At 42.9% G+C, this 27,657-nt stretch overlaps 1 protein-coding gene across 1 annotated transcript; it reads left to right on the top strand.

Moving 5' to 3' along the window:
• The first annotated feature begins 233 nt into the window (after positions 1-233).
• On the top strand, positions 234-27,312 carry LOC134463681 (serine/threonine-protein kinase 38-like). Its single transcript, XM_063216886.1, has 14 exons — positions 234-545; positions 9,669-9,808; positions 10,544-10,595; positions 11,308-11,430; positions 12,134-12,217; positions 13,103-13,226; positions 15,346-15,500; positions 16,995-17,097; positions 17,608-17,669; positions 18,280-18,397; positions 19,317-19,440; positions 21,206-21,301; positions 24,545-24,636; positions 25,021-27,312. The coding sequence occupies exons 2-14, from the start codon at positions 9,675-9,677 to the stop codon at positions 25,146-25,148; spliced, it is 1,395 nt and encodes a 464-aa protein (XP_063072956.1). The 5' UTR covers positions 234-545; positions 9,669-9,674; the 3' UTR covers positions 25,149-27,312.
• The last annotated feature ends 345 nt before the right edge of the window (positions 27,313-27,657 follow it).

Below are 27,657 nucleotides of genomic sequence, written 5' to 3'. Positions count from 1 at the left end.
TTTTTTCAAAACACTCAACTTTCTCTTCCATTTTTTTATTTTCTCTGTGCAGTCCAGGGAAATAGTAAGCCCTCATTAATGGGATGAGACACCCAGCTATCATTTCATTGGTCAATTGTAAACAGACTCAACCAACACCTCTTCCCCTGATTGGCGCCGTTACATTCGTTACTGACACACTCTTATGATTGGACACTGGTAATGTCAGTTCATTTCTGACGTAGACTGTGCATTATGCTAGCTCACAACCAGGAAATATGGGGAATTTATTTCTAACAGACAGGTTCTGAGGTCGGATATATATGATGCATAGACAATCACTTCTGTAGGAGGAGGTGGAAACGTCTTTTTTTGTCATTTATTTTTTTTCGCCGATAAGGTCGCCCAAGAGTACACCTATAGCATCTGGCTGTTTGAAAGAACGGGGACGCTTATAAAGCTGTCCTCTGGCCAGACCATTTCACATCATTTGCGTTCCAATTTCTTCTCCAAAGGTTGCTAGTTAGCTAGCAAACCCACCTTAGACTCTGGAGCAGGAAACTGAGGTAAGAGATAGTGTCAACATTATTTTGCAATGATAACTGTGATTATGTTCCCTGTGGTGACAGCTCTAGTGCGATTATCAAGCTAACGGTAAAGATCCCTGCCACTGTCGTCTCGTGGATTTAGAGTTGGCTGTATTTTTAGGATTGCTAATATAATTGACTAGAAATATGGGGATAAAATAAGCAAGTCTACACAGCATCTAATATTAGAATAAATGTGACTTTTCACCTTATGTAGGCATCACAACACGGAGTATTTTTAAAGGTATCATATTTACCACCTTACACTCAGCACAGCATAGCTTACTGTCCGGTTATGGCGATACTAAACTAGCAATCACTCTGCAACATGCAAATCTTGTTTGTTGTCTTGCACGCCAGCTATGTAAACAACATCCATTGTGCGTGAACCTGTCAAGCTGCATGTTTCATCTCCCGAGGGCACGCTTTTCAGTGCGCGTAATAACAAACGTCACATCACCCATTTCAGCCATTCTTTCAGTTGAAAGAACTCCAGAAACGACAGTCAGCTTCACTCACACTGTGAAAGGGACACCTGGCACGCGGGTGTGTCCGGCTGCAAGGTCTTTGTTGATGGTCAGTCAAAAACCTCCTAAGTTATTCGTGATGTGACTCGAGGCTTGTGCGCGCGCAACACTGATGGGAAATACCATTGACAGGAATATCAGGACATCTACTCCAGCAAGGTTATAAACTACGTATCAAAGTAAAAAGAAGACTATATTTGAATGTGTTTGGTTTTATGCCTTTTTTTTTTTTTTTTGCTTGCATCATGCAATTTTGGCAGGGTAGGCCTAATGAAAAAACAAATGGTCCAAACTGTCCAAATGGTGACTGAGTAAAATTGTGCAATTGTGTGTACTGGATTTATTTGACTATCCGCAGGACTAAAGCCCCTAGGCAGACATCTCTGTCAAAGATCTCTTTCATAAGTCAACTCAGATGGGTGTGAGAACTAGCCTGAACACACACCACACATACACCACCCACACACACACACACACACACTGTGCGCTGTGGTGTTATGTTCTCTCCTGGTGCACTTCCTGAAATCAGATCTCTGCCTCAGGATAGAGGTAATAGCCTACTGTATGTTTAAATCTAAATAAGAAAAGTGCCGCTTCCCAGCTGCCTAGCTGTTGGTGGATGCCTTGGGTGTCACTAGTAATTTTAGAGCCCATGAAATAATCATATTTTTGGACTTCTGTTTCCTAATAATAATGTAAATTTGAACCTTAAAGCAGGGCTGTACTATAGGACCACAAACCGACCTAGGCATTTTTATTTGTCATAGACCAGGGGTGTGGAACCTTTTTCCTTTCGGGGGGCCACTTCAAATTCATCCGAGGGCTGTAAAAGTCCTCCGGGGGCTGTACTATGAACACAAACCAGGATTTTCCCCTGCACTTTAGGTCTATATTGAAGGCAGCCACCTTTACAACAGACCTCACCTTCTCTAGGTCCCCTGAATATAGCTTAATTGTATTGCGAATGGAATTTCTGAGATTTCTTTACAAAATATGTCATATTTCATATGAAGCTGCATAACATAAAAATCATGTCGGGAGCCGGATAAAATGGCTTCAAGGGCCGCAAATGGCCCTCGAGACATAGGTTTCCCACCCCTGTCAAAGACCATCAACCTCGCCCCCACCCCATTCTGAAATTATGACAGACTTAGTGACTAGTCCACTGCATATAGTCTAAATAATGCTCCGGTGGGCCACCCCATCTAAATTGTTGGCCAGTCTCTAAGGGAAATTTCGAAACAAACAAACAACAAGACAAAAGCATCTGAAAGAATGCCCTGTATAGATTACCCTGCCTCAAAGGCCCACCTTTTCAATGTGGGGCCCTCAGGAAAACCCTTTTAAACCTGTCCTCTCCTCACAGTGCCCCATTTTTTGGAATGTGTGTAGTCAGTGTTAGAATGCTGAAGGCTGTAACGTAGCCCAGGTGTGGTAAAAAAAAAATTCCAAAAAAAACGATAGCAGAGAGAGAATTCAACAAAGCAAGCAGCTGAAACCTATGTAGTCAAGTCAAGTCAAGTCAGCTTTTATTGTCACTTTCTTCATATGCTCAAGTCATACAAGGAAAATGAAATAACGTTTTCTCTCTATACCATTCTAGGACATAGAAAACACAAGACTGACATTTTACAGACTGACATAAAGTGCAAGACAAGACAGGACAGGTAACAGTGATGGACTGGTAACAATAAATTAACATTAGTATTTCTCAACATGGATTACTGTAATAGCTGCAATAATCCCTATCATTATTGTTTATTAATCATGATTTATTATCATGATTGTTACCATAGTTAAAGCTCTTCTACTAGAGGTGAATAAAGCAGGTTGGGAATATTCAGTGAGTCCAGTAGTAAGCAGCTGGACCTCTTCTTGAGGTTGATAGACGCTTCATTCCTCATATGATGAACTTCATCAGTAGTCTGGTTGATGCAGCAGGGCATGCCTTGTAGTTATAGGCCTACTGCTCCAGCCGTCTTTTGTCTCAATTTCACATGTCAAGGTGTGAAGAGTTGTTAATGTCACAGAAAATCATATAGTGGTATTGTTTCATTTTTGATGGGATACCAAGCAAGACACTGATGCAGATGTAGAGTTTTTTAAGCAAACAGTAAATAGGCAAGGCAATCGAATGACTACATGTCTTCTTTTTTTTGCTGCCTCTGCATCTTCGATGGCCATATTGGCTGGAGTTGTTTATGTGTGTTCTCACTCAGCCAGGCCTAATATTTTTTGAGTGGGAGTTGATTCAGCACTCATTGTCACTCAGACTTCTCTTCATTTATGCTTGGCCTTCTGTATGCAGTTTTCTTACAGGCCGGAACCCAATTGGATTACGCACACCATGTCACACTTAGCACATTTTCCTGGAAACAACCTAGCAAGGCAAGCACAGGATTTAAGGAGTCCGTTTTGAAATAAGGGCTATATCTGATTGGGCAAATTATAGGGATGCTTCATAGATGCTTAGTAGATGCTTAGTAGATGCTTAGTTAGTTAGCCTATAGCAGATGTTAGTGTCTTTGGTCATAATGAACTTGCTACTCTGATAACTGATAACTTGTTACTATATCATGACTTCACAAAAGTCTGTAATTCTTGATCTTTCTGCTTCTTGCTGTCAGTGTTTGTGAACTTCAGAATGTTGATGCTGAAGAGAGGTTCTCTCATTTTTTGGTTTAAAAGTTGGTGGGGACAGTAATTACTAACCAGTGCTCTTCCCCCATCCTCCTCCATGACTGAGGTACCCTGAGCATGCTACCGTCCCGCCGCACTGCGCCCTTGGGGTGCCATTGGGAGCTGCCCCCTTGCACGGGTGAGGCATAAATGCAATTTCGTTGTGTGCAGTGGGAGTTGGAGTTTCCCAGGTGGGCTTTCACTTCGCTTCACTTTAAAGGCAATTAATGTAATTGAAGCAGACATGGTCTGTTTGTTAAGGAGTCAGTTTTGGCTTTGGAAGGCAGGACTATAGCCTGTAACTTATACCCTGTATCTCAGTAACGCTTAGTTGCTTTGGAGGAAAGTATCAGCTAAGTGTAATGTAGTGTACATAGTATTAGTCGTCGTAATGGAAGGATTTCACATGTGCGTGCTTCTCTTAACCAGACATTGATTCAAACTTCGACACTGGATGTGCTCTTTTCCCTATTTTAACTGGATGCTGTCAGAGGGATCCATGTGTTTTTTTTAGCAGGGTCAGTCCTTCCACATGCTCCCCTGATGAAAGCACTCAGGGCCTGGGGAGTACTCTCTCTACTCAGCCTGTCCTCCTCCTCAGCTACTACAGTGACTAATCTGAACTTTCACTTTTCTTTTTTTCCTGGGTAGTGCACGCAGCAGCCGTAGTGTGTGTCATTAAGGCCAGACCTCTTGCATCTACTTACTTCACACTGCCCTGATGCAACAAGGGGTTGAGTAGTTCCTAGTCACTCCTAATGTGACTGTGACCGTGTCTGGTGATCACGTCCAAAATGGACTTCTCCCAAATCACACAACCTAGAAAGTTACCCTCCAATCTATCTATCTATCTATCTATCTATATATCTATCTATCTATCTATCTATCTATCTATCTATCTATCTATCTATCTATCTATCTATCTATCTATCTATCTATCTATCTATCTATCTATCTATCTATCTATCTAACTATCTATCTATCTATCTGTTGTGTTTCTGGAGAGCAAGAAGTGCCGTAGAATGGCATGCAGGGCATTGCATGACTGAGTATCATTGCAACATTTCCATATACATTTGAGATATTTTGAGTGCAGCCTTCCATCCAGCCATCCAGTCCCCCAGTCCTCACCCGGCAGCACTCCTCCTCTCCCAATAGCAGGATTGAAAGCGGAGGTGTGTAGTTCGTCATCGTCAGGGTGGGAGCCTTGCTGCTGGCATGGTGTTTGTGTTTCTTGGCCCCCGCTTGTGCCTTGCTGCTCCCTTCTCCTCCTTCTTAGTCCACCCCCACCCAATCTCCTCCTCCTCCTCCTCCTCCTCTTCCTCCTCCACCACCTCCACCTCCTCTCGTTGCGTTGCGTTCTGACTGGGTCCCTTTCATTCCAGAAGGGAGCGGTTTCCTGTCTTGGAGCTGTGTGTGTGCAGGATGGAGGCCTCCCTCCCTGTCAACAGGTCCCCTGTTTACCAAACCCTAGTCTTGGGCTCCAAACACCCAACACCAGGGCTGCTGACAGCTTTGGCCAGGCCCAGGACAAAAACCATTTAAAAGGCCCCCTCTGTCAATGCTAACAATGTAATGGAGATCCAGTTCTGTATGCCCCCTCTGCCTGGGCCCAGGACAACTGACCCCTTTGTCTCCCTGTTGGCTTCCCAGCCCAGCACCCAGCAGCAGCAGCAGCAGCATGGTTCCCTGCTGTTCCACCCAGAGACGTTGGGGGGGGGGCGGGGTGCAAGGCTGGAGTGAGAGGTACACCCACCTTATTGTGAAAATCAACCATGTCTTATGTACCAAATTAAATGGAGGGGGGTGTGGGGGGGTGGTGAATCAGCTCCTCTGTCTGTGGTGGTGACGTCAGCTTCACATCCGTATCCGCACTGCCCTTTGGGCCAGTACATTGCTGCTGCTGCTGCTGCTGCTGCTGCTGCTGCTGCTCTGTAGAAGGCGTTGGCTTTCAGATGCTATGGTCCTGCTCTTTTGTTATTCCACTCCGCCTCCCAAAAAGAATGCCTGAGGATGCATATCTGGCCAGCGGAAAAATAAAACACCTGACACACAAGCAAACCAGTCCTCTCCTCCCCTCCTCCTCTCCAGCAAGCAAATTGCTGATTACAGACAGGCAGATCTGCCTGATGGAGGACAGTTGCACTTTATGTCCTCTCATTGCTCGTGCTGTATTTTTTTTAACTCTATGTTTATTGTGGGGCTTTTTTCCAAGTTGCTCAGTACAAAAAAATCTGTAACTGGGAGTAAGAAAGCCAAAATGAAAATGTAATTGTGGAAACATTTTGCTCAAACAAAACAAACCGGACATACAGTATTGTAGAGACGGTGATCTGTCTAATTGTGTCGCTAGTACTTAAAATGAACTTCCAGAAAAAGGAAGAGGTCAGTGTCACATTATCGGAAGGTTTCCATCCAATTGAGCAAGATGCTTCACTCGGTGCTGTCTTCTCTACAGACACAAGTTGGCTGTCCTGATCTAAATAGCACTGGGTTCATTAAAGGTCACACACGTAAAAAAAGGGTAAGGAATTGGTATGGCCTTTAACTGCCTAACAGCTCCTTGGCGTATTCCCGGGCTGTGTTTCAGGGAAATGCCTCCTGAGCATCTTTGCTTGGGACCTTCTAACTGGGCAGCTTGATAGACAGACAGTTTGTAAATCATTTAGTAGCCATGGCTGCACAATACACACATTACAGTGGTGGCTGGGGCCTAATTGCTATTATGGAGATAATTTAGCGATCATGTCACCGGTTTATTTCCTGTCTAAATGCAAAATGTGGTCAGTGGAGTGAATCACTTACTACTAGCCTGGTCTACCATATTTTCGTACTAGTTTTATTCACACAAAGGTGTCTGGAATGGCCTACTGAACGGTTACTGGTGGGAGGAGAGAACTTTGCTTGAAATTTGAAATATGCGTCTGATTTATCCATTTGCTAACGTTCAATCATGACGTGTAATCTGCTCATATGTAATGATGACCCGACCCCGCATGTTGAGATGAGAAATGTGAATTAACCGGAGGTTTACAGATGGCAAGGCTAGGCTAGTGACTAACTATCCCTCTCCTCTCCTGCACACTCATCCATGGCTTAACTACTGCCCATTGCTCTAGGCGGATTGTCCCAGCACCTAACGCCCCAACTCACTAATGTTACTCTGGAAAAGGGTGACCTCCAAATGTCATGTCATCAACGCATGAATGCCTTTAGTTGGCTTGCCTCAGGCACTGCAGGTACAGACCGTCCATGTGGGGCTTAATTGGCTTGAGTGCACTTGGGTTTTTTTGGTGGGTTGGACACATGGCCAAAGCCTCCCCTCATTTTCTTTCACAGTTGAACCAGCCGAGCAGGTTTACAACAAGAGGCTCTCTCCCATCGTAACCGATATGGGTGTCTATAAACGTCCCTTCGGAAAGCTGCTCTTTTACAAGCTACTTTATAAAAAGAGTAGATTTATCGCGCCAAATTGAATATGCATATTAGTTTTGTTTTATGACTACATCCTAATCAATCTAATACGTTCAGCAACAATTCTTGTTTAAGTGTTCAACAGCATTGGACCACCATGCCAGTGTTGATGGGAAAGATGTTTTGTTTTTTGTGGCTCACTGTTCTCGTAAAAGTTCTTGGCAAAACACTGGAGTCCCTAAGTACTACAAGCTTGTTAATCCAGTCATAGATGGCTAACAGCGCTGTCAACTTGCTACTTTTGCCGCCACCGTCCAGCTCATGTGGCTGGTATGCAGTGGTATCCTGTTTTTATGCACAAGAGAACGATAACAACAGCACCAAGGGCCTGAGATTGGCTTACATCCTGCTTATTGAGTGAATAATAGAATGTCTTGTTCCATTGAACGGGCTTCAAAGTCTCTCGACACTTTGGAAAGCCCTCTCTGTCGTCACCTTCTCTTTCGCCCCCAGGAACTTATCGAAAAGGGGGTTGATTTACTCTTTGAAGACTTTTCTGATCAAAGAAACCCACTTTTTCCACATAACTATTGATAGTTGCCATGAAATTTCAAGTCACGTCATCTAGGGATAGAACAAACAGGCTAAGATATGCAGTTTAGAGATGCTGTACACTATGTCTACCAGTCAATCAATTTACTGTTGTCAGTGATGATAAAGGACCATGTGGGATGTTCTGTGAATATACAGTACTTCAAATCATGTTTTAGAAAAGCACAACTTATCTAGGTCAGTCCAGGTAATTCTTATATCTTATACGATATCTTAAACAATTGTAACACGGTGAGGTGGAGTGAGTTAAGTTGGTCTGGTTGGCTGTAATTATGCTGATACAGTATCAAGAGTGTCGGATGCAAAGTTCACTTTGTTTGTCTGTTCCTGGGCAAAAACGGTTGGTCTGGCTCTAGTTACAGCATGAAGAGATCCTGGTCTTCACACCTTTCTTTCTTTCTTTCTTTGCCTCACAGCAGGTGTCATAAATGAAACATGCAGATGGCACACCATTCAAAGGAAATGCAAACAATACACAGACAGACAGACAGAAAATCACATTATACACAGTAGATACCAAGAGAAAGTTACGGGGTGGCATGTTTTTGTATATTTGGGTTTTTTATTTTATTTTTGCCTTTTAGTCTGGGACAGGAAAGATGGCGACAGGTCATGGGGGTAAGTTTAAGAGTAAGATTGGCCGTTGGACATGACCCCAGGCTGGACTTAAACCTGAGTCCCCATGGCCAACTGCTTGTATATTGCACACCATGCTGTCTGTCGGTATATGGCACAGGCACTGTGCCACCGCAGCTCCAGTGTTTTATCCAAAACAACTTATTTTACAGAGTAAGTTAATTGTTACAGTCCCTGGAGCAATGTGGGGTTTGGTGCCTTGCTCAATGGCACTTCAGCCATGGATGGAGGTGTAGTTAGAGGTATGGGTGGGATTCGAACCTACAACCCTCTGATCTTAACCCCTTAAAGGGACACTGTGTGAGATTTTTAGTTGTTTATTTCCAGAATTCATGCTGCCCATTCACTAATGTTACCTTTTTCATGAATACTTAACACCACCATCAAATTCTAAATATTCATTATGACTGGAAAAATTGCACTTTTCATACATGAAAAGGGGGATCTTCTCCATGGTCCGCCATTTTGAATTTCCAAAAATAGCCTTTTTTAGCTGCAAATGATTGTACTTGGACCATAGTAGAATATATTTGTTTATTACTCAGTAAACTTTCATGTAAAGGTCAAATTTGGCAATAGGCAGCCCAGTTTCAATGAGCAGCATAGTTGCAGTACCTTTTTTGACCATTTCCTGCACAGTGTCCCTTTAAGACACGGCATTATAAATTAGCTGTTACCAGAATGGCAATGACCAAATCGTAATGTATTACTAAAGGCCCTGTGCGCTGTCATAGTAGTGTAGTACTATGGTAGTTAACTTTCATTGTCTATTACAGCGTGCCACAGGAGGTATGGCGTGCATTAAGGGGCTACGGCCACCTCCTCAACCATTAGACCATTGTTTGCCAACCAGGGGTACGTGTACCACTAGGGTTATGTGAGCACACTGCGGGGGTGCACGCGGAAAAAGAACAAACGTATGGAGCATAGTCACATAGAGGAAGAGATATAGAGGGGGTATTCATGGTGTGACAAAAAGGCTAAGGGGGTACGCAAGACAAAATAGGCTGGGACTGCAATAGGCCAAAGCTGCCACCAGGGCCCTAAATATTTTTTTCCACCACCAGCCTAGAAGATCTTAATCTTACTAGCCAAACACATGGGTCAAAGTGGCTGGTGAGTTGGTCGTTTCTACCAGCTAAGTTGAAATTGCACCGGCAGTTGGCTGGTGTTAATTCATAGCCCTTGCTGCCACCACTAACCACTGTGTGTCTGTGTGTGCTCTGCTTTGCAGGAGAGTATGGCCATGACGGGAGGGACTGCCGCCCCCCTCCCCATGAGCAGCCATACACGCGAGAGAGTGACGGTGGCCAAACTCACGCTGGAGAACTTCTACAGCACGCTGCTCACGCAGCACGAGGAGCGCGAGATGAGGTACTATAGCCATACAGTCACAGCTCAGTGTTGTACTTTACAAGATTACAATCAAAAACGCATTAAGATATGTTGCAATTATGAAAGCAAAGCATCAGTAGCATCCAAATGAATAAGCTTTGGGCATGCTTGCTCACTGTTTGACTCTACTGCAAACTCAGCGTGGAAGTTTGGAAGATCGCCCCTCACAGTTCTGTCAGTATTGCACGCAACATGATCTCCAGAATTCCGTGCTCCTGGACACACAGAAGTGCCCTCTCTATACTCCCACAGCTCTATGTTTCCACAGTCTTGTGTTTTCTCGGGATTTTTCTCATTTCAAATATTTTTTCTCAAAAAAAAAAAAAATTCTTACTGACTACTAGTATTCTTTCATTCATTATATTAATTTCATAGCCTATCAACCAACTGGAAAAGGTATTTCTCACAAATATGTCTTTAATGACAGGTTACGGTTAGGGAATGTTTTGGTCAGGGCACAACTTAAATTGCTATAGCATAAGCTATAGCAGAATTTTACCTATAATACTGACAAAATAACATAATGACAAAAGGAACAAGTGATTACATTTTGGTGATGATCTGGATCTAGGCATTTTTTAAAAATTAGGGTGTAATATAGTCAAATTTTCTATCAAACAGCTTTCTTGGTGGAGGTCTGCACTCTCTGAGTGTATTTCTGGTGATATGTGTGCCTGCTGGGCGCTGTAACGCTTGCTCTCTCCCTGAGTGCAGGCAGAAGAAGCTGGAGAAGGTGATGGATGAGGAGGGCCTGCTGGACGATGAGGTGAGTAGCGGCACACAGGATCTCATATCACCAAGTCATCAGTCGTCCAGGATCACCAGGCACTGATCACCTCACCAGGTCGCCAATCTTTAGGAAGGAGCGTCACTTCATATGACTCCTGACAAAGTTCTGACTTGTCCTTTTTGAAGTGGTGGTGTAGAACATTGCAGATGAAAAATTAGATAATATCAACTTCTATTGCCTTGTCTCAACCTGTACAAAATAGCTAATTAACTGGACCAATAGGTCCAATTAATGACCTATTCTGTACACAGTCTCAGATGTGGAGATGGCATATCAAAGAATATAACAAAACACTATGAAATCCCCACTCTAAGAAAAGTCACACTATACATAAACATCTGCTTGCTTTCAGAAACACATGCACACCCACATACTCACTAACAGACAGAGAGGGGGAACACAGAGGAGCATAACATACTGTACAATCTAAGGCAGGAATTTCGCTCTATTTTTTTTTCTCAACGGGGGCTCTACAGCCCCCTCAGAGGGCATTGATTAGAAAACAGCTGAGAGGGGGGATGCTCAGTCACAAACAGGGGGGGGGAGGGGGTGTCAATTTAATTTTCTAAAATTTTGGGGAGCATTGGCAGGCATACAGTATGCTGAGGTCAAGGGGGCATTGCTCTACTCTATACATGGTTGCTAAAGTGTGTGTGTATGTGTGTGTGTGTGTGTGTGTGTGCTGCAGAAGGTGACGCGGCGATCTCAGCACGCCCGTAAGGAGACAGAGTTCCTGCGGCTCAAGAGGACGAGGCTCGGCCTGGACGACTTCGAGTCCCTCAAGGTCATCGGCAGGGGAGCCTTTGGAGAAGTATGCACACTTACATACTTTCATACCCTATTACGCACATGCACATATGCATACTTACGCACTTGTATGGAGACCAGCACCCTCTTAAACATACTTAGTCTCTCAAGGTCTTCAGCTGAGGGGGCCTTGGGGCATATTGAGTTCATCAAAGATTTTAGATTCTAAGCTTTCTAAGCAAAGATCCCCACATGGAAAACTGAGGATATCTGATTAATTTGTGGCCTTGAATGTGTTCAGAAAATGTACATTGTTCTAATACATTTGGCCACATATTAAAGTGAACACTAAATCACTCATAGACATGGTAATTGACCTGAAAATCCTGCCAAACATCTACTGGCTACATCTTTATAGTTGTAAACGTAACTACCCTTGGCTTTATTGGCTCTGGCTCAAGTGTCAACCTTTACTTCCACAGCCAGTTTGAAGTTCTCCTCTGTAAGATTAAGCGTGTGCCTGATGTCTAAGCGGTTTTCAAGTTCTTCAGTGATCTTATAGCTAGCCAGAGAATATATCGGTCTTTCTATTCCTGTGAGTCAGACACTTATAAAAATGTTGCCCATAGGATCCGTTGCACATGAGGCATGCATGACGCCTACTGGCAGCAGTGGGTATTGGAAGCTGGCATGTTACTCATGGTGAACTGATTCCGCCCCCTTGTGGTCAAAACGCTTAATGTGTGTTGTCACTCATCTCTCATCAGGTTCGGTTGGTGCAGAAAAAAGACACGGGGCACATCTATGCAATGAAGATTTTAAGAAAAGCAGACATGTTGGAGAAAGAACAGGTATGATGTAATACTGTCAGTTGGATATGCTGTTCGAAATCAATGCAGAATTGATTTCCTCAAGTAGGCCTACCCATATATTGATTTGATCGTAAAAAATATGAAAGACAGACAGACAGGCTGGCAGGCATTTTTTTGGAGCCAGATATTCCCACAGAGAAACCACCAATCTTGTTGCAGGGAAGTGAAGCAAAGACCCAAAATAATTCAAATGCTCTTGGCATTTTTATAAACCCAAATCTCACTTTCGCCATCCAAGCCGATGAAATCACCCAAACAGGCCTGGCCTTCAATATGTGGCAAGCAGCATCCACCTGGCAGGAGAAGAGCCAGACAAATCCATCCCTGCTTTTGTTTACAGTAGCACAGGGGGTTTACTGCTCCTCCCTAAAAGGCTATTTAACTCTTAAACCTTAAAGTCCTTGTAGACACATCCCATCAGCTGCTGCTATGTTATTGTACTGTTATTGAAGTTATTTAAAGACCGAATTAAATCCCTTATTGAGTTGGGCCTGGATTAGACATGTTTTACAAATGAAGCTCTGGTTAGGAATTTGAATCCAAAACGATGGGGAAAAGTGGAAAACCATTAGATGGCATGGTGCCGCAATAAATATGAAAATGTCTTACTTTTTTCACTGTAGGATGTAAAAGGTGGGTGAGTTTTCATTAGTATTTCATGAATAAAATGTATGACTAAAAAACGTGTCTTGACAGAAGGTATACTGTATTTTATTACCTACGGTAACCGTTGGACCATCGATTGTTCCTAATGCCTTTGTGACTGTAAAAATGTCAATGTGGTCGTAAAATAAACGTTATAAATCAACTTGCCTGACCTCCGCTCCAACCCCACCCATCGTCCTTCTCTCTCCCCCATCTCAGGTGGCCCACATCCGGGCCGAGCGAGACATCCTGGTGGAGGCGGACGGAGCCTGGGTGGTCAAGATGTTCTACAGCTTCCAGGACAAGAGGAACCTCTACCTCATCATGGAGTTCCTGCCTGGAGGTACAAGAGATAGAGACACCTCATTTTTACTTTCATTCATTCATTCATTCATTCATTCATTCATTTACTCATTAATCATTCGTTCGTTCGTTCATTCTTTTGTTCATACGTTCGTTCGTTCATTCATTTGTTCATTCATCCATTCATTCACTCATTCCAGTAGATGAACAGGCTATCCCTACCCAGTCTCTATATCAGTGGTGGAACAATTGCACAAAGGGCCCCAGGGCACAACACTGGTAGGGCTTGCCAAGGTCCACCAATATGAAAGGGCCCTGGGCCTCCCCAACCCTCCACCCCTTCATAGCTCCGTCCCTGGTCTATACTCAACTTCCTTTCAATCCAGCAACTTGGTGTCGCAGCTAGAGCAAACCACTTGCCCAGAGCAGGATGTAAGGGCCCAACTAAGGAGCCGATCAGAAGGCTTATTATGACTAGGGCTGTCCTGAACTATTATTTTTCTCCTGATTAACCCATTTTGTCCTAAGGCCTTTATGGGAAAGGGTGCCCTCTGCCTATTAGATCCTAAATATGCCAGCCTCCAAAGCACATACAAACATGAAATGAGTTGCAAAAGCTAGGACCCTCATCTTGCATTAGAATGTGTTCATTCAGCTCTAACATACCCACATTTTTAATAAAAGCTCTCGAATCTCAAGAGCCTGTATGCAGCGTATATGTCGCTCCATACCAGGACACAATGAGTTAATCTATGAACTATTTTTTTTCGAATAGTCGATTAGTCAAACGATTAATTTTTCAAGTACTCTAGCACTTAAATCTTCCAGGAAATTGGGAAAAAAGAAAGAAACCGTTAAAATTAGGTCCCTGAGCTCACAATGAGCTTTAAATCATGATAGTAGCTTATTTAGTCCGAGATACAACGTCCAATTCATACGTCCTGGGCAATTTTAGGTTTCAATAAAGTAATAAAGCATTAGAAAAGTGTGTAAAAAAGCATTGAGTTAAATGAAACGATTAGTTGACTATGAAAATTCTTGCCGACTAATTTTTATAGTCGATTAGTCACGATTAGTCGATTAATTATGACAATGGTGTTGTTTTCTATTTTAACCTGTCTGCAATTCCAGCCAATTCAACCAAATGTCAGTGATTGAAATGAAAAAAGTTCAAGCCTAATGTAAAGCCAATAAATCTCAATGCTGCAAGGTCAGATGTTTTTCAAAAGTGAAAGAGACCAGCAGATGCATCAGCCTTCAGTCTTCAGCCTCCACAGTACAGCTGACTGTGGTGTGTCATTCTTCTGAAATTCAATCCTTTTCATAGTTTCATTTTATTCCCACTTTTGGACTCCCTAAATGAGGCTTTCTCAACTTTTACTGCAAACAAAAGAGTGTAGTGCAGCAGCAGTAACATTGTGAAGAAATAAAGAAAGAAGAAAAAAATGCACCACCTCTTTAAAACTCTTTCCGGCGTCCTTGGTCAAAGCCAATGTGTGAAGGCCTCACCTAAGTTCTGAAAAAAAATCCTGTCAGTAAAAGTGCATCTTCAAGACTGTTTGAAAGACATCTCCCTTATCCACAAATCACATTGAAGCTTTTTTTTGTCTTGGATGTTCTCAGTCCCATGTCCCAAACAATAGTGTACCTTGTTGTCTCTTGTCTCCACATCCTCTTCCTGTGTGGGCGTCACCATGACCTCCTGCCCTTAAAAGATGCGTTAAGTACTAGATTAGGGGGGTCTTTCTTATAGGAGTAGGAAATCTCAACTAATAGACTACTGCAAAAGTTAAGTGCTCTCATGTCCCAGACAATAGTGTACCTTGTTGTCTCCATCTCTGCACTTACTCTTCTGTGTGGGCGATATGATGACCCCCTGCCCTTAAAAGATGCATGAAGTACTAGAGTAATGGGGGTGTTTCTCATTGGTAAATCTACACTAACAGACTGCTGCAAGTTAAGTTCCACACCTTGTAAAAGCGGAAGTGTCAAGGTCTAAAGTTCTCAAGTCCTTCGATGGCGAGAACATCTGAAAACATTTCTTCGAATCACACAAATGCCTTTGTGCCTTAGCTCATCTCGGAGACCCCTCTTGTCCCTCATCACGCAGACAGTATTTGACCTTGCTGTCTCACGTTTTGCACTTCCTCTCTGCGCAGGCGACATGATGACCTTGCTGATGAAGAAGGACACTCTGTCGGAGGAGGCTACGCAGTTCTACATCGCAGAGACCGTGCTGGCCATCGACTCCATCCACCAGCTGGGCTTCATCCACCGTGACATCAAGCCAGACAACCTGCTGCTGGACTCCCGGGTGAGACATGTTTGTCTGATGTTTTTGCCCCCCTACTGATTTTTTACTTTTTTGCATATTTGGCACACTTTACATTTTCAGATCACCAAACACATGTAAACATTTAACAAGGAAGACCCAAGCAAGCATAAAATGCAGTTTCTCAGTGATTATTTCATTTGTTAAGAGAATAATGGCATAAAACCTGCATGAGTCTATTTGAAAAGGTAATTGCCCCCTGAACCTTATAACTTGTTGTACCACCCCTAAACAATTTTAGTCAAGTGTTTACAAGAACTGACGCACATTGCGTCATGTCTTGCACATTGCTGTGGATGAGTTTTTCCCCAACTCTTCTTTGCATAATTGTTTTAAAATCAGCTACAGTGGATGAATCCCATGCATGGTTACAAATTGATGGCTGGACATTATCCTTCAGCATTTGTTTGTAAAAAGCCAAATTTGTGCTTACTTCAATCATACCTGGTCATCCATGTCCCGAGGCAGCAAAACGGCCCAAAGCATGAAACTCCCACCACCATGTTTCACTTTTAACATGGCGTTCTTTTTATTAAATGCAGTGTTTATTTCTCACCAGATGTTTGGCCTTGGAATTCTGATATGCGTGCAATCTTTGCCTAGTCTCTTTCTTATGGTTGAGTCGTGAACACTTCCATATTATGAGGCAATTAACACCTCCAGTTGGTAAGATGTTGTTCTGTGTTCCTTTCTGAACTCTTGGACCCTTAGTCACTGTCCTCTTGGGGTAATTTTAGTGTGACAGCCACTCTTAGAATTATTCACCACTACTTCATGCTTTCTCCAATTGTGGATAATGGCTCTCACCATGGTTTTGAAGATGCTTCAATGAATGACTTTGTAAGCGTTTACAGTCTGAGACATGTCAATTATGTTATTATAATCTGCCCCTTGAATGTTGATGGATGACAGTGTGATGTCATGGGTTCGATATTGCCTACTAGACATTGTCAAACATTGTCTATTCAAATTATCTCTTGATTTGAAAGGCCTGATAGCAGACAGACTTGGACAGCTGTGAAATATAACTCAGTTGTCCAAAATAATATGATTACTCACAGATACCTCCTCATTCAACAAGGGGGGCAATTACTTTTTCACACAGGCTCATGCAGGTTTTATGGCATTATTCTCTTAACAAATAAAATAATCACTGAAAAACTGCATTTTATGTTTGCTTTGGTCATCCTTGTTTAATGTTTACATTTGTTTGGTGATCTGAAAATGTTGAGTGTTCCAAATGTGCAAAAAAATCTGCATTGCAGTTATCAGCCTAAACATGCTATCTATTGTGTTGTGTTGTAATAAAAAAAAGAAATATAATCTTCAAGAGCCTACCTAGACTCCCCCCATTTTTCTTTTTTTAGACACAAATTCCTCACTCAGACCTTTACAGATTTATAGAGTTCCCCATAAAAATTCCAGCCCTGTGCGTGCGTTTGTTTCACGGTTATCGCCTCTGCGGTTCTTTTTCAGGGACACGTCAAGCTCTCTGACTTTGGCCTCTGCACGGGTCTGAAGAAAGCCCACCGCACAGAGTTCTACAGGAACCTCAACCATAACCCGCCTAGTGACTTCTGTGAGTCATTCAGGATTCTCTACATTATCATTCTGGCTGTAACTTCCTCTCTCTTTTGCTCTCTCACACTCTCTTTCTCTCTCTCTCTCTCTCTCTCTCTCTCTCTCTCTCTCTCTCTCTCTCTCTCTCTCTCTCTCTCTCTCTCTCTCTCTCTCTCTCTCTCTCTCTCTCTCTCTCTCTCTCAGCCATGCGTACACATCCACCCACAGGGTTGTGCCTCTGACGTACCCACACAAGCACACACGTGCACACACAAATTCGAGCTGCCTCAGTGACCTTGTCTTTCAACACCCACACACAAAGCCAGTATGAATTTATTGTGCTAGTCATTGTGTACACACACTCACGTGCACGGTGACACACGCACACAGACACACACACCCACACGACTTCCCCCAATAAGCCTTCATCTCTGTTATAATAAAGAGCCAAGGTTTGTTTGCCTGAGTGTGTCTCACTGTTGAAGGACTCTCATCTCCTCTTCCTCCTCCTCGCCTCCCCCCCACGCAGCCTTTCAGAACATGAACTCCAAGAGGAAAGCAGAGACGTGGAAAAAGAACAGGAGGCAGCTGGTGAGTTGGCATGTGGAGATGTGATGCCGTGATAAACTGTACGTACAGGAGAGAGTGGTGAGTAAGGCATGAAATCTGACAATACAAGTACGTACAGAACAAAGCTGCAACGCCACAGACAACAGAATAATGCAAATGCTGTACAGTACATGTAACGCACTGTGGAATTTGAACTTATAAAATCATCAATCCAAGATTCTTTTTTTCTGTACCAGACAGATGCTCACCGAAACAACCATTTAAAATAAATACAAATGAAGCACTTGATCACATCAGAATAGAAGGCCTAGAAGGGCAAGGAGGCCTTTTGATAATATAGCAACATTCATCCATCCAATCCATTCATCTGTAAACTGACAGTTACTTCCATCTGGCCATTCACTAAAAAAAGAAAAGATTATAGACAGGAAACACACTGAGGACACATAGGATGAATGAATGAATGAATGAATGAATGAATGAATGAATGAATGAATGAATGAATGAATAAATGACTACATTCTCTCATGCTCTTATGTGAGGCTGTCTGCAGTGTCCTAGCTAGCTGACTTGCTATTTCGATATGAAGACTTGATGATTTCTGATCCCTCTCCTTTCCCTTCCCGAGCAGGCGTACTCCACTGTGGGCACCCCAGACTACATCGCCCCAGAGGTCTTCATGCAGACGGGCTACAACAGGGTGTGCGACTGGTGGTCTCTGGGCGTCATCATGTATGAGATGCTCATAGGTGTGTATGTGGCTCCAACAATTTAAATAGGCTGGGTAACTCTACATCACGCTGTAAAAGATGGATTGTATTGGGAACACTTCACAATAACCCTCCTCTAAATGGTTTACTATTTGTTAACTAATGTGAACTAATGGTAAGGTATTATTATGTCGGCCGGAAATTGGGGGGTGGGAGTGGGGCATCAGCTCTGCTGCATAATCGTGATTAACAATCGCGATCATGATTTTGATCTAAATTATCGTGATTATAATTTTTCAAATAATCGTGCAGCCCTAATATATTATTGCCATCAGCAAATGTAGTTAGTGTTATACAATTGATTTAATAATGACATATCAATGATTATAATTGTATTGTAGATGCACAACAAACCTTAAGCTAACCATTAGTTAACCATTTATAGCGGAAGGTTATTGTGAAGTGTTGCCGGGATAGGTTTGCTTACAGTGGAGTAGCACTGTTACAGTACGATGTCCCAAGAAAGGGTCTCTAGTAGCTCTCTCCAAATCAAGGCGAGGAAGTCTAGGAACTGGGCATAGTGTGAAAGCTAAAAGGTTATTTTTCCAAATCTCTAAGCATTCAGCTGGATATTACTACAACCAATCAGCACAATGAATGGTCAGACGATGTCACAGTGACTTGTCGTCCAGTTAAGGGCATCCATTCGTAATCCCAAAATGTATTGTCACTAGACCCACCTGGAAGTGAACTACATCTATTGTACATGCATCAGTGCATCTGTCTTTGTTGTCTGTTCAGTCTCTGATATGAGCTTGGTACAAATACGTACCACCATTTTCACTGACTATTTTACTAAAGTCATAGGAAGTTAAGATATGTGCAAAGTAAGAGTTACTGTCACACTTCACCCCCTTTCTTTGGGAAAGTCAGTCTGATTGCTCTTGTCGTGTGACAGGCTACCCACCCTTCTGCTCGGAGACGCCACAGGAGACCTACAGGAAGGTCATGAACTGGAAGGAGACGCTGGTCTTTCCTCCCGAGGTGCCCATCTCGGAGAAGGCCAAGGACCTGATTCTCAAGTAGGTCACCGGGCATATTCACAACGCAATGATACTAATGACAACAGGTGGAGCTTGACAGCAAAACATCTACAGTATTCTGATGCCTTTGTAGCTTCCAAAAGTTAATCACTTTTTGTACCTGGAATAGTGAGTTCACACAAAATATTCAAATTCGTCCACACTTTCAAAACTTATCATGCAAACGAAAACTATGTGATTGAAACCCCCTTCAGTCGGAGGCATAAGAAAGTTAGGTCAATCAATAATAATAATGGTCGTTATCATACCTTAGCAATGGAAATGTGTTTTCTCATTTTTCAGACTAGTATGGGCATCAACTCTTTAGGAACAAAATATCTTTGATGTGCAGAAAATACAGTTGAAGGGATCTTCCATATCTTTTTGATGGTAGCCAAAACAGTCAACTGTCCATCTATGCGTTTACATGAGACACTTAAGTCCGATTTAACTCACTGTAAATCTGATTAAAACTTAATTCCACTCTAAAAATATCATGTAAACACTTACCGAACAGGATTTAAGTTTATTCCGATTTAAACTTAAGTCCGATTAAAGTGGGTGGTTTATTCCTCTTTTAAATCCGATTAAACACGTTCCTCTGTCATGTAACCTTTTATTCGGAATTACAATAAATCCAGTCGTTCCACGCATGCTCGTTGACCACATGATGGCGCCAAGAGACCGTGCTCTTTGCCAGTGAGAAAAACATGGCGGCACTTCCTGTTGATTTTCACATGAAAGTTTTGCTTAATTTAAAGTCCCTAAGCGACTATAAATGTTGTGGCTTCCATATATTGATGTAAAAGTGCCCCACGAAGTAATGAAGCACAACAAAGTTACTCCACATTACCATTTGACCACTCGTTTTTCTATGCTAACAGGGTAGCTAATGTAGCATTGTAAATGATCCAGGGAGAAAGGGGGAAATGTGATTTTAGTCCGCCTGAGGCAACGATTTTCGAGGGGAAGATGATCTGCATCTCGGTGGCATTGGACCACGCCCCCGTGCCTTATTTGGCTCGCTCAGCACGTGCATCCTCAGTCCAATCGCAATGCTTTCTTTTCCCCAGACGTTTAATTAGATTTAAGTCAAAGTGTCATGTATACACGTCACAAAATAACTCTTGATCCGATCTATTTAAATCGCATTTATTAAATCGGACTTAAAATCATCATGTACATGTAGCCATTGCAAGATACAATATTTCCCAGAAAGAGGACGATACAAACGGCATAAGCTCACCTAGTGGCCTTCGAGTTGACCTGTTCCATTTAAAATGAAAAAAAATAAAAATGCCTTGCTTTGTGGAGTTGTTCTCAATCGCATACAGCTTGCCAACATTTCCAAGAACTAGCTGACCTCAGTGGACATTATTCTTCTGTGGCAGTCCAAGGCCCTCCCTCTGGGTGTTGCCTACCTGTAGAGCAGTCACAGCAGTCTGCATTTTGCTGCAGATGGAATCACTAAGAGATGCTGCTTACTGTTTGATGAAAAAAATCAACTACATCATAACAACATGCATAGCTATGGCATTACCCAGACACTTAAACGACAGATTAAGCCTTGGTCAGGACCATTTTGATAGCAACAAGCTTATACTGTAGTAGTAGTCGAGCCTCTGCATGGAAGGATTAAGGGTCTTTTAACACTGCTCGCTGCTCTGCTCAAGGAAAGCCTGGATTTCCACACTACTTTCAGAGGAACACAATACACAGATGTGTTGCTGAAGCATGGCTTATGCCTCTGTCTCTCTGCCTGCAGGTACTGCACAGACGCAGAGAATCGGGTTGGAGCCACGTCGGTGGAAGAGATCAAAAGCCATCCGTTCTTCGAGACGGTGGACTGGGAACACATCAGGTATGCGTAGGGGAGGGGAGGGGAGGGGAAGGGAGAGGAGGGTGACGTTATGCCAGAGGTGGGGAAACCGAGGCCAGGGGGGGCAACATGCGGCCCACTGAGCCATTTCATCTGGCCTGCAGAACCTTCACAAGAAGGACGACTTTTAAATCCAAAGTGATGCGCTCACCCAACATTCTTACTCTAAAATGGCTACCCAAGACAGGAGTCTTGCGGCTTTCAGATTAACCAAGGCTACTGTCAGGGTCGCTGATAAAAATGTTGGGCCCCATGAAAGATTCAAATTTTGGGCCCCCAAAATGACAAATTATGTTATCAGCATCCTTCCAGGGCCCAGTCAGAGCTGTTGGGCCCTTAGAATCTGTAACACCTTACCCCCCTTCACGGCACCCAAGGCTACTGTAGTCATCTAAATACATTATGTACATTTCATTACAATTTGCTGCAATGAAGTGGCCAGTAAGTTAAAGCAGCATACTTTTTTCCCCGTTTTATTGACATTTTATTGCAAGTTGCCTGGGACATCTAGCCTTTCTGTCAGTATTCTGAACCCACAGGTAAGAGTGGGACAGAAAGGGAGTGGGAGAGAGAGCCGGGGGATGATCTGGAAATGGCCTTGGATCGGAATCGAACCCGGGTCCTCGGTGTCAAAGCACCCTCGTTCTTCACTATTGTTACCAAGAGGGTGGTGGGGAAGAAGGGTGCTGTGGTGGTGCACTAAGGCCTTGACCAGAGATGGGGACTCTGGTTCAAGTCATTACATTACATTACATTACATTGCATTTGGCAGACGCTTTATAACCAAAGCGACTTTCAAAAGAGGACATAATCAAGCCAACATCACAAGCAAATACAAAGTGCACAGGAGATATACAGAACAACAAGGGCAGTTGCAAAGAGGGGTTCGTTTTAATTTTTTTTTTTAATTTTTTTATAAAGAGTAAATAACGAGTACACACACACACACACACACACACACACACACACACACACACACACACACACACACACACACACACACACACACACACACACACACACACACACACACACACACACACACACACACAAACTAAACTAAACTAAACATCATGTCAGGAGTCTGCCCTGGGGCAAGGCCAGCTCAAGCATTAGTCTACTAGATACTCTCGAAAGAGGAAGGTCTTTAGTTGTTTCTTGAAGGCTGCAAGAGATGTGCTTAGTCTAGCTGCCTCTGGGAGACCGTTCCACCACTTGGGTACCAAAGCGGAGAACAGTCTTGACTGGGAGTACCTAGAGCGACTGGATGGCAGAGCCAGACGGCTTGTGCTGGATGAGTCAGGCCTGGGTCATTTCCCAACCCATTATTCAGTCTCTCTCTCCCATTAGTTTGAATGTATTATACATGTATATTTTATGCCTTTATTATGACAGGACAGTAGCAGAGATGCAGGAAAGTAGCGGGGGGAGGGGGGGGGGGAGAGAGAGACAGGGAGGGCTCTGCAAATGACCTCGGACCGGAATCGAACCCGGGTCACCGGTGTAGCTGTTGAGTGCCCAGCCGATTAAGCCACGGCTGGGCCACTCTCCCCCATTTGTTTCCTTGTCTCCACTCACACTGGTGTATCATAATAAAGGCCCAAAAAAAGGGCCTTGCTGATAAAAGGGCTTGCTGACTGAAAAATATATTGGCAATCATAATTTCCCGAAGTCTGTTAATGGGTTAATCATCTAAAATTAAATGAATGAAATCGGCCATTTTAGGTTTGCACATTAGGCCGGAGGACTTTGAATATGTTGTTCCTGATTATTGCCTGCTGATAGATTGTACAGCTGTTATAACGATCAGACGTTTAAATGTTAAATTAAGTGACTGCTACATAGAAAAGGAAGAATGTGAGGCTTCCATTCATCCTTTCATTGTGAGGCTTTCATTGATACTGACAATACGATATTATTGCAGTTAGGTTCTGAGGTATGCTTTTCATTATATCCAGCATGTACAATAACAAGTGGCTTCAATCTCTTGAACGAGCCTGCCGTGGCAGTGCGCAGGTCTCTGTGGTTGAAATAGTACAGCAAACCTTTTGTTTGAGCGGTGGCAAGGCTGCCTTTGTCTGTGAGGATGTGGAGTGGGTGCAATGAACAAGAGTACTGCTGCTGTCGCATCAAAGGGAGAGCTGCACGCTACACGTGCCTGTATGGGCCCGTTACATGTGACGTCAGACTCCTTTGATTCAACAGCATTGAATAGCATTTAATAGGAACAAATAGCATCCGGTGGCATACACAGTGGCCCAGCCATAATGACTACACGCCTTGTGAAAAGTAACATTTTTAGCAATATGTCGATAAGCACACAAGTAATACCAGAGTAAGTTTAATACACCATATGTTGAGCTTACAACAAAATATGAAGGTTAATACTGTACAGTAACTTCAATAATAAAAACAAACATATAAAAACATCCACACTCAACACACATGATTTTGTTAATCTTCCCCTTACTGTAGTTAGACCAAAGATGGGCAGTATATAATGGAGTGCAGTAGGTTCTAAAAAGAGAAATTTGACGCATCTTTTTTTCCATTTTTTTTTTTCATTTTTTTCCATTTTCGTGGAAATGATGGTGCCACACCCCAGAGTGATGCCCAATTTATCTTTTCAATATGTATCTCATGGATGTTCGAATGAGTGCACATCACGTGTCACGATTAATCACTGAATCACTCACCTCCTTAACAGTGGCCAGAGGTGTGTGTCATGAACACAGTAATCAAGGGCATGGGGTGATGGTCATCTTTGCTATTTGAGGAGCAATATTGATGACTCCAATGAAAGCAGCTCTCAAACACCAGCAGCACTCATCAATGTCTCTACTATGTTTCAACATTGGGCATTTTTTTCCCTTCACATTCTTCATCTTTCCAACACCATAGTTGTGATGCCATCAGTTCTAAAAAGATTTCAGCTTTCAGATGACTCTGTCCCTGGCCAGGCCAAAGCTGTCACCTTACTGTGACTTTGATTAGCTGCCAATCGATGTTGGGAATGTCTTTGGTCGAATGATTTATAGATGCGAAGTCATTCATAGTATATGGGGGGATACCCTCAGTCCTACAGACGCATAGAACGTCTGTTATCCAATTAGAAATGGTTAAATACGGTTCGGTTGTATTATTAATTTAATATACTTTATTATTTATTTAATTAATTTAGTAGTATTAATTAATATAATTAACATTGTACTGCGATCACTGCAGGGAGAGACCAGCTGCCATCTCCATAGAGATCAAGAGCATCGACGACACTTCCAACTTTGACGACTTCCCAGAATCAGACATACTGCAGCCCGGTGAGTTGCTTAAGGTGCTGGTTACACATATGTGGATATTTGTAAATGCGGATATTTTTTGTTTGTTTACGTAGAAGCACCACATCATGTGGATAAAAATAAAAACTCCATTGTGACAGTGTGCATTTTAGTACCTTAAAATTACAGCTTCTAAGATGCCTTTCGGTGTATGATTAACACAGTTCGGATTCACTGCATCCAAATGTGCTACTGTATATTCTTTGTACATTTGCTCATATGACATTTATTGAATTCTTTTTTTCATTCATCATAGTACAACTGCAAACAATCCAAATTATTAGCAGCAAATACGTTGTATCTAAAATTCTTCACGGCTGTGATTTGTGTTTTGTTTTTGTTTGTTTTTTTAAATCTTCATTTCAGTAACAAATGCAACAGAGCCCGATTTCAAGTCCAAAGACTGGGTCTTCTTGAACTACACCTACAAGCGCTTCGAGGGCCTGACGCAGCGAGGCACCATCCCCACCTACATGAAGGCGGGAAAGGCCTGAGAAGGTGGGCACAGAGGAGGAGGAGGACCACATGCCCAGAGAGAGCCAAGGAAGGGAGGCCGAGTGGAGCAAAGTATCAGACAAGAACGGAGAGAGAGAGGGAGAGGTGCTGGAGGTGAGGTGAGGGGAGGTGAGGTGGGGCAGAGATGCTTTTACATAAGAATTGACACCCGTGGGTGAGACGCAAGCAGCCAGTCCCCGTTTGTTGTGTTGTGGTGCAGGGGCGTAGTGTACATTAGTGTGGCTGTCTCCCGCTACTTTTCAATACCCGCCTAAGCCCCCTGTGTCAACTCCCTCTGCCGATCCCACCGCAATCCCTTCAGTGGGAGAAAAAGAAGAGATACAAATATAAATATATATTTATAAGCACGGGCCAACGCAAAACCTGGAAAAGCTCGCTTACAACAGCGTTACCATGGCAACAGGAAGTTTAACCCCGCGTGCCCACTTTGACGTATATTCCTCTGCTCTGCGAGAGAGAGAGAGAGAGAGAGAGAGAGAGAGAGAGAGAGAGAGAGAGAGAGAGACTGGCCACCCGCCCACACACACACAAACAAATCTTTGCCAACGCCTCCCAGCTAAAACAAAAAAAAATATAATCAAATTGGAGGTCTCCGTTTTTAGATGTAGAGTTAACCGTGTATCCTCTCCTCTCCTGTCCTTTAGTGCGTAGAGCTGCCATGGTGCTGCTACTGCTGGGTGCTGGCTATTCTAACTGGTCCACACAGGGTCACAACACACTGTATTCTTAAAGCTTTCTATACAGGGTCTTGGCATAGCCTTACAATGTGGTATCTTCACTCACAGCACTCCTGCAGTTCAGATGTATCCTGCCCCCCACACCCACCTTTTATCCGTCTCCTTGTGGAGAGAAATAGAAATGTTTAGACTGAAGGAAAAAAGAGTATTGACTTGGAGAGGACTGGCGACTTTTCTTTCTTTTTCTTCATTTTAGAGCAGTGTTAAGAAGGCAGTGATGGAAACACGCAGACAAAAATAGGTCATTAGCCATACAACCACCACTCATCCGCCATATAACACTAACTTTGAATTCATAGTTGCTCTTTTATGACAACGTGTGGCTGTTTCGCTGACATGAGCAGCTGACTGGTTTGTTTGTTTGTGTGATTTGATGTTTCTAAAGTCACATGTAGTGTGTTCTTACAAGGTATGTGTGTTGGGGAGGCAGACATATAAAACTATTCTAGTGGTATCTAACCATAGCTGTACACAGGGTAAGGTCATTTTGTCTGCTAGTGCTCTCCAGCTTTGAAGCTAGCACGCTCTTTGTGTCAAAGTTCTTTTACTTTATTTTGCAAATGTTGTGTCATCTACACATTAAAAGATTACAGAAATCTATAAATAACGACACTAAGCTCGGTTATACTTTGTGCACTTCGAACCAGTGAAGGAAACTCAAGCAAAAGCAAATATTTATAAAAACAATCTTTTTATATATACGTATATATCGAACAAAGTAGAGAAATTGCACTAAAAAATGTTCTTAGAGTTAAACACCTCTAAAAGAATTTCCAAGGCGAAAGATTCATCACCAGATGAAACAAGCCATTATCTTGAAAAGTCCCATGAAATCCAGACAGTCACAAAGCCTTCATTTGTGTAATGTGTAATGTTCTTTCTTCTTTTTTCATTTAATGACTTTTTTTGTCAGATTTTTTTTGTTTGTTTTGTAAGATGTACACAACAACACTGTCTTCGTTCATCCCTTACTGTGTTGCATCATTGTGAGTGTGCCATTTTTGTGTTTCTGCATGAACAGCCAACTGCTCGCTGCCCCTGTCGTGCCAAAAAAGCGAGTCCCTTCCAGAAAACGAGTGACTTCACGGATTCACTGTAGTCCAGAGTTACAGGGGGGGCAATCCATGAAGTCACTCGTTTTCTGGCAGGGACTCGCTTTTTGGCACGACACCCCCAATGGATTAACTTTACCTCATTGTTGTAAAAAAGGGAGTCCTGTTTAGCCACACTGTAGCCAAGAATTGTGTTCATGTGTGTGTAGATGAATAAGACAAGAATATTGTTTAAGAAAAAAATAAGCTGAGGTAAATTAATATATTTATAGCTAAAGATCATTTCATGTCTACTGACCATGGGAGGACAAGAGGAATAAAGAAAACTCAATGAAGGAAAAAACGCGTCTTTGTTACTTTGTGTGACAAACCCAGCCCCACTCAAAAACGTTGAAAATAGAAAACATAATTTTAGCATCACCTTCACGTGCAAAGTTTTCAATGTTACCAATGTTGCTCTAGATGGCGCTAGATAGTAAGAGTGGTTGCGCTAGTGCACGGATGTGCCGTCGAGAGGTTCCTCCCAAAAGAGCTCTTAACGCGAGTTCATTCAGGGACATCTTCCCGGGACCAAGTAGAGATTCGTATTTAAGCTCACAACGCAAGACACTCCTGAAACGGATTTGCGCAAATAATACATTTTGGATAGAGAAAACTGGTTTGTTCGTGCCTGGTACTGTCATCCTTGAAGAGAGACA

The sequence above is a fragment of the Engraulis encrasicolus genome, chromosome 15 (genome assembly GCF_034702125.1).
Source record: "Engraulis encrasicolus isolate BLACKSEA-1 chromosome 15, IST_EnEncr_1.0, whole genome shotgun sequence".
Taxonomy (NCBI): Eukaryota; Metazoa; Chordata; class Actinopteri; order Clupeiformes; family Engraulidae; genus Engraulis; species Engraulis encrasicolus.
This window is presented reverse-complemented; position numbering and strand designations above follow the sequence as displayed.

Excerpts from the sequence above, each read along its gene's own strand:
- LOC134463681 (XM_063216886.1), top strand. The coding sequence starts at position 9,675 with ATGGCCATGACGGGAGGGACTGCCGCCCCCCTCCCCATGAGCAGCCAT. Across the intron at positions 13,227-15,345 it reads CATGGAGTTCCTGCCTGGAG|GCGACATGATGACCTTGCTG; the intron begins GTACAAGAGATA and ends CTCTCTGCGCAG. Across the intron at positions 19,441-21,205 it reads GCCAAGGACCTGATTCTCAA|GTACTGCACAGACGCAGAGA; the intron begins GTAGGTCACCGG and ends CTCTGCCTGCAG.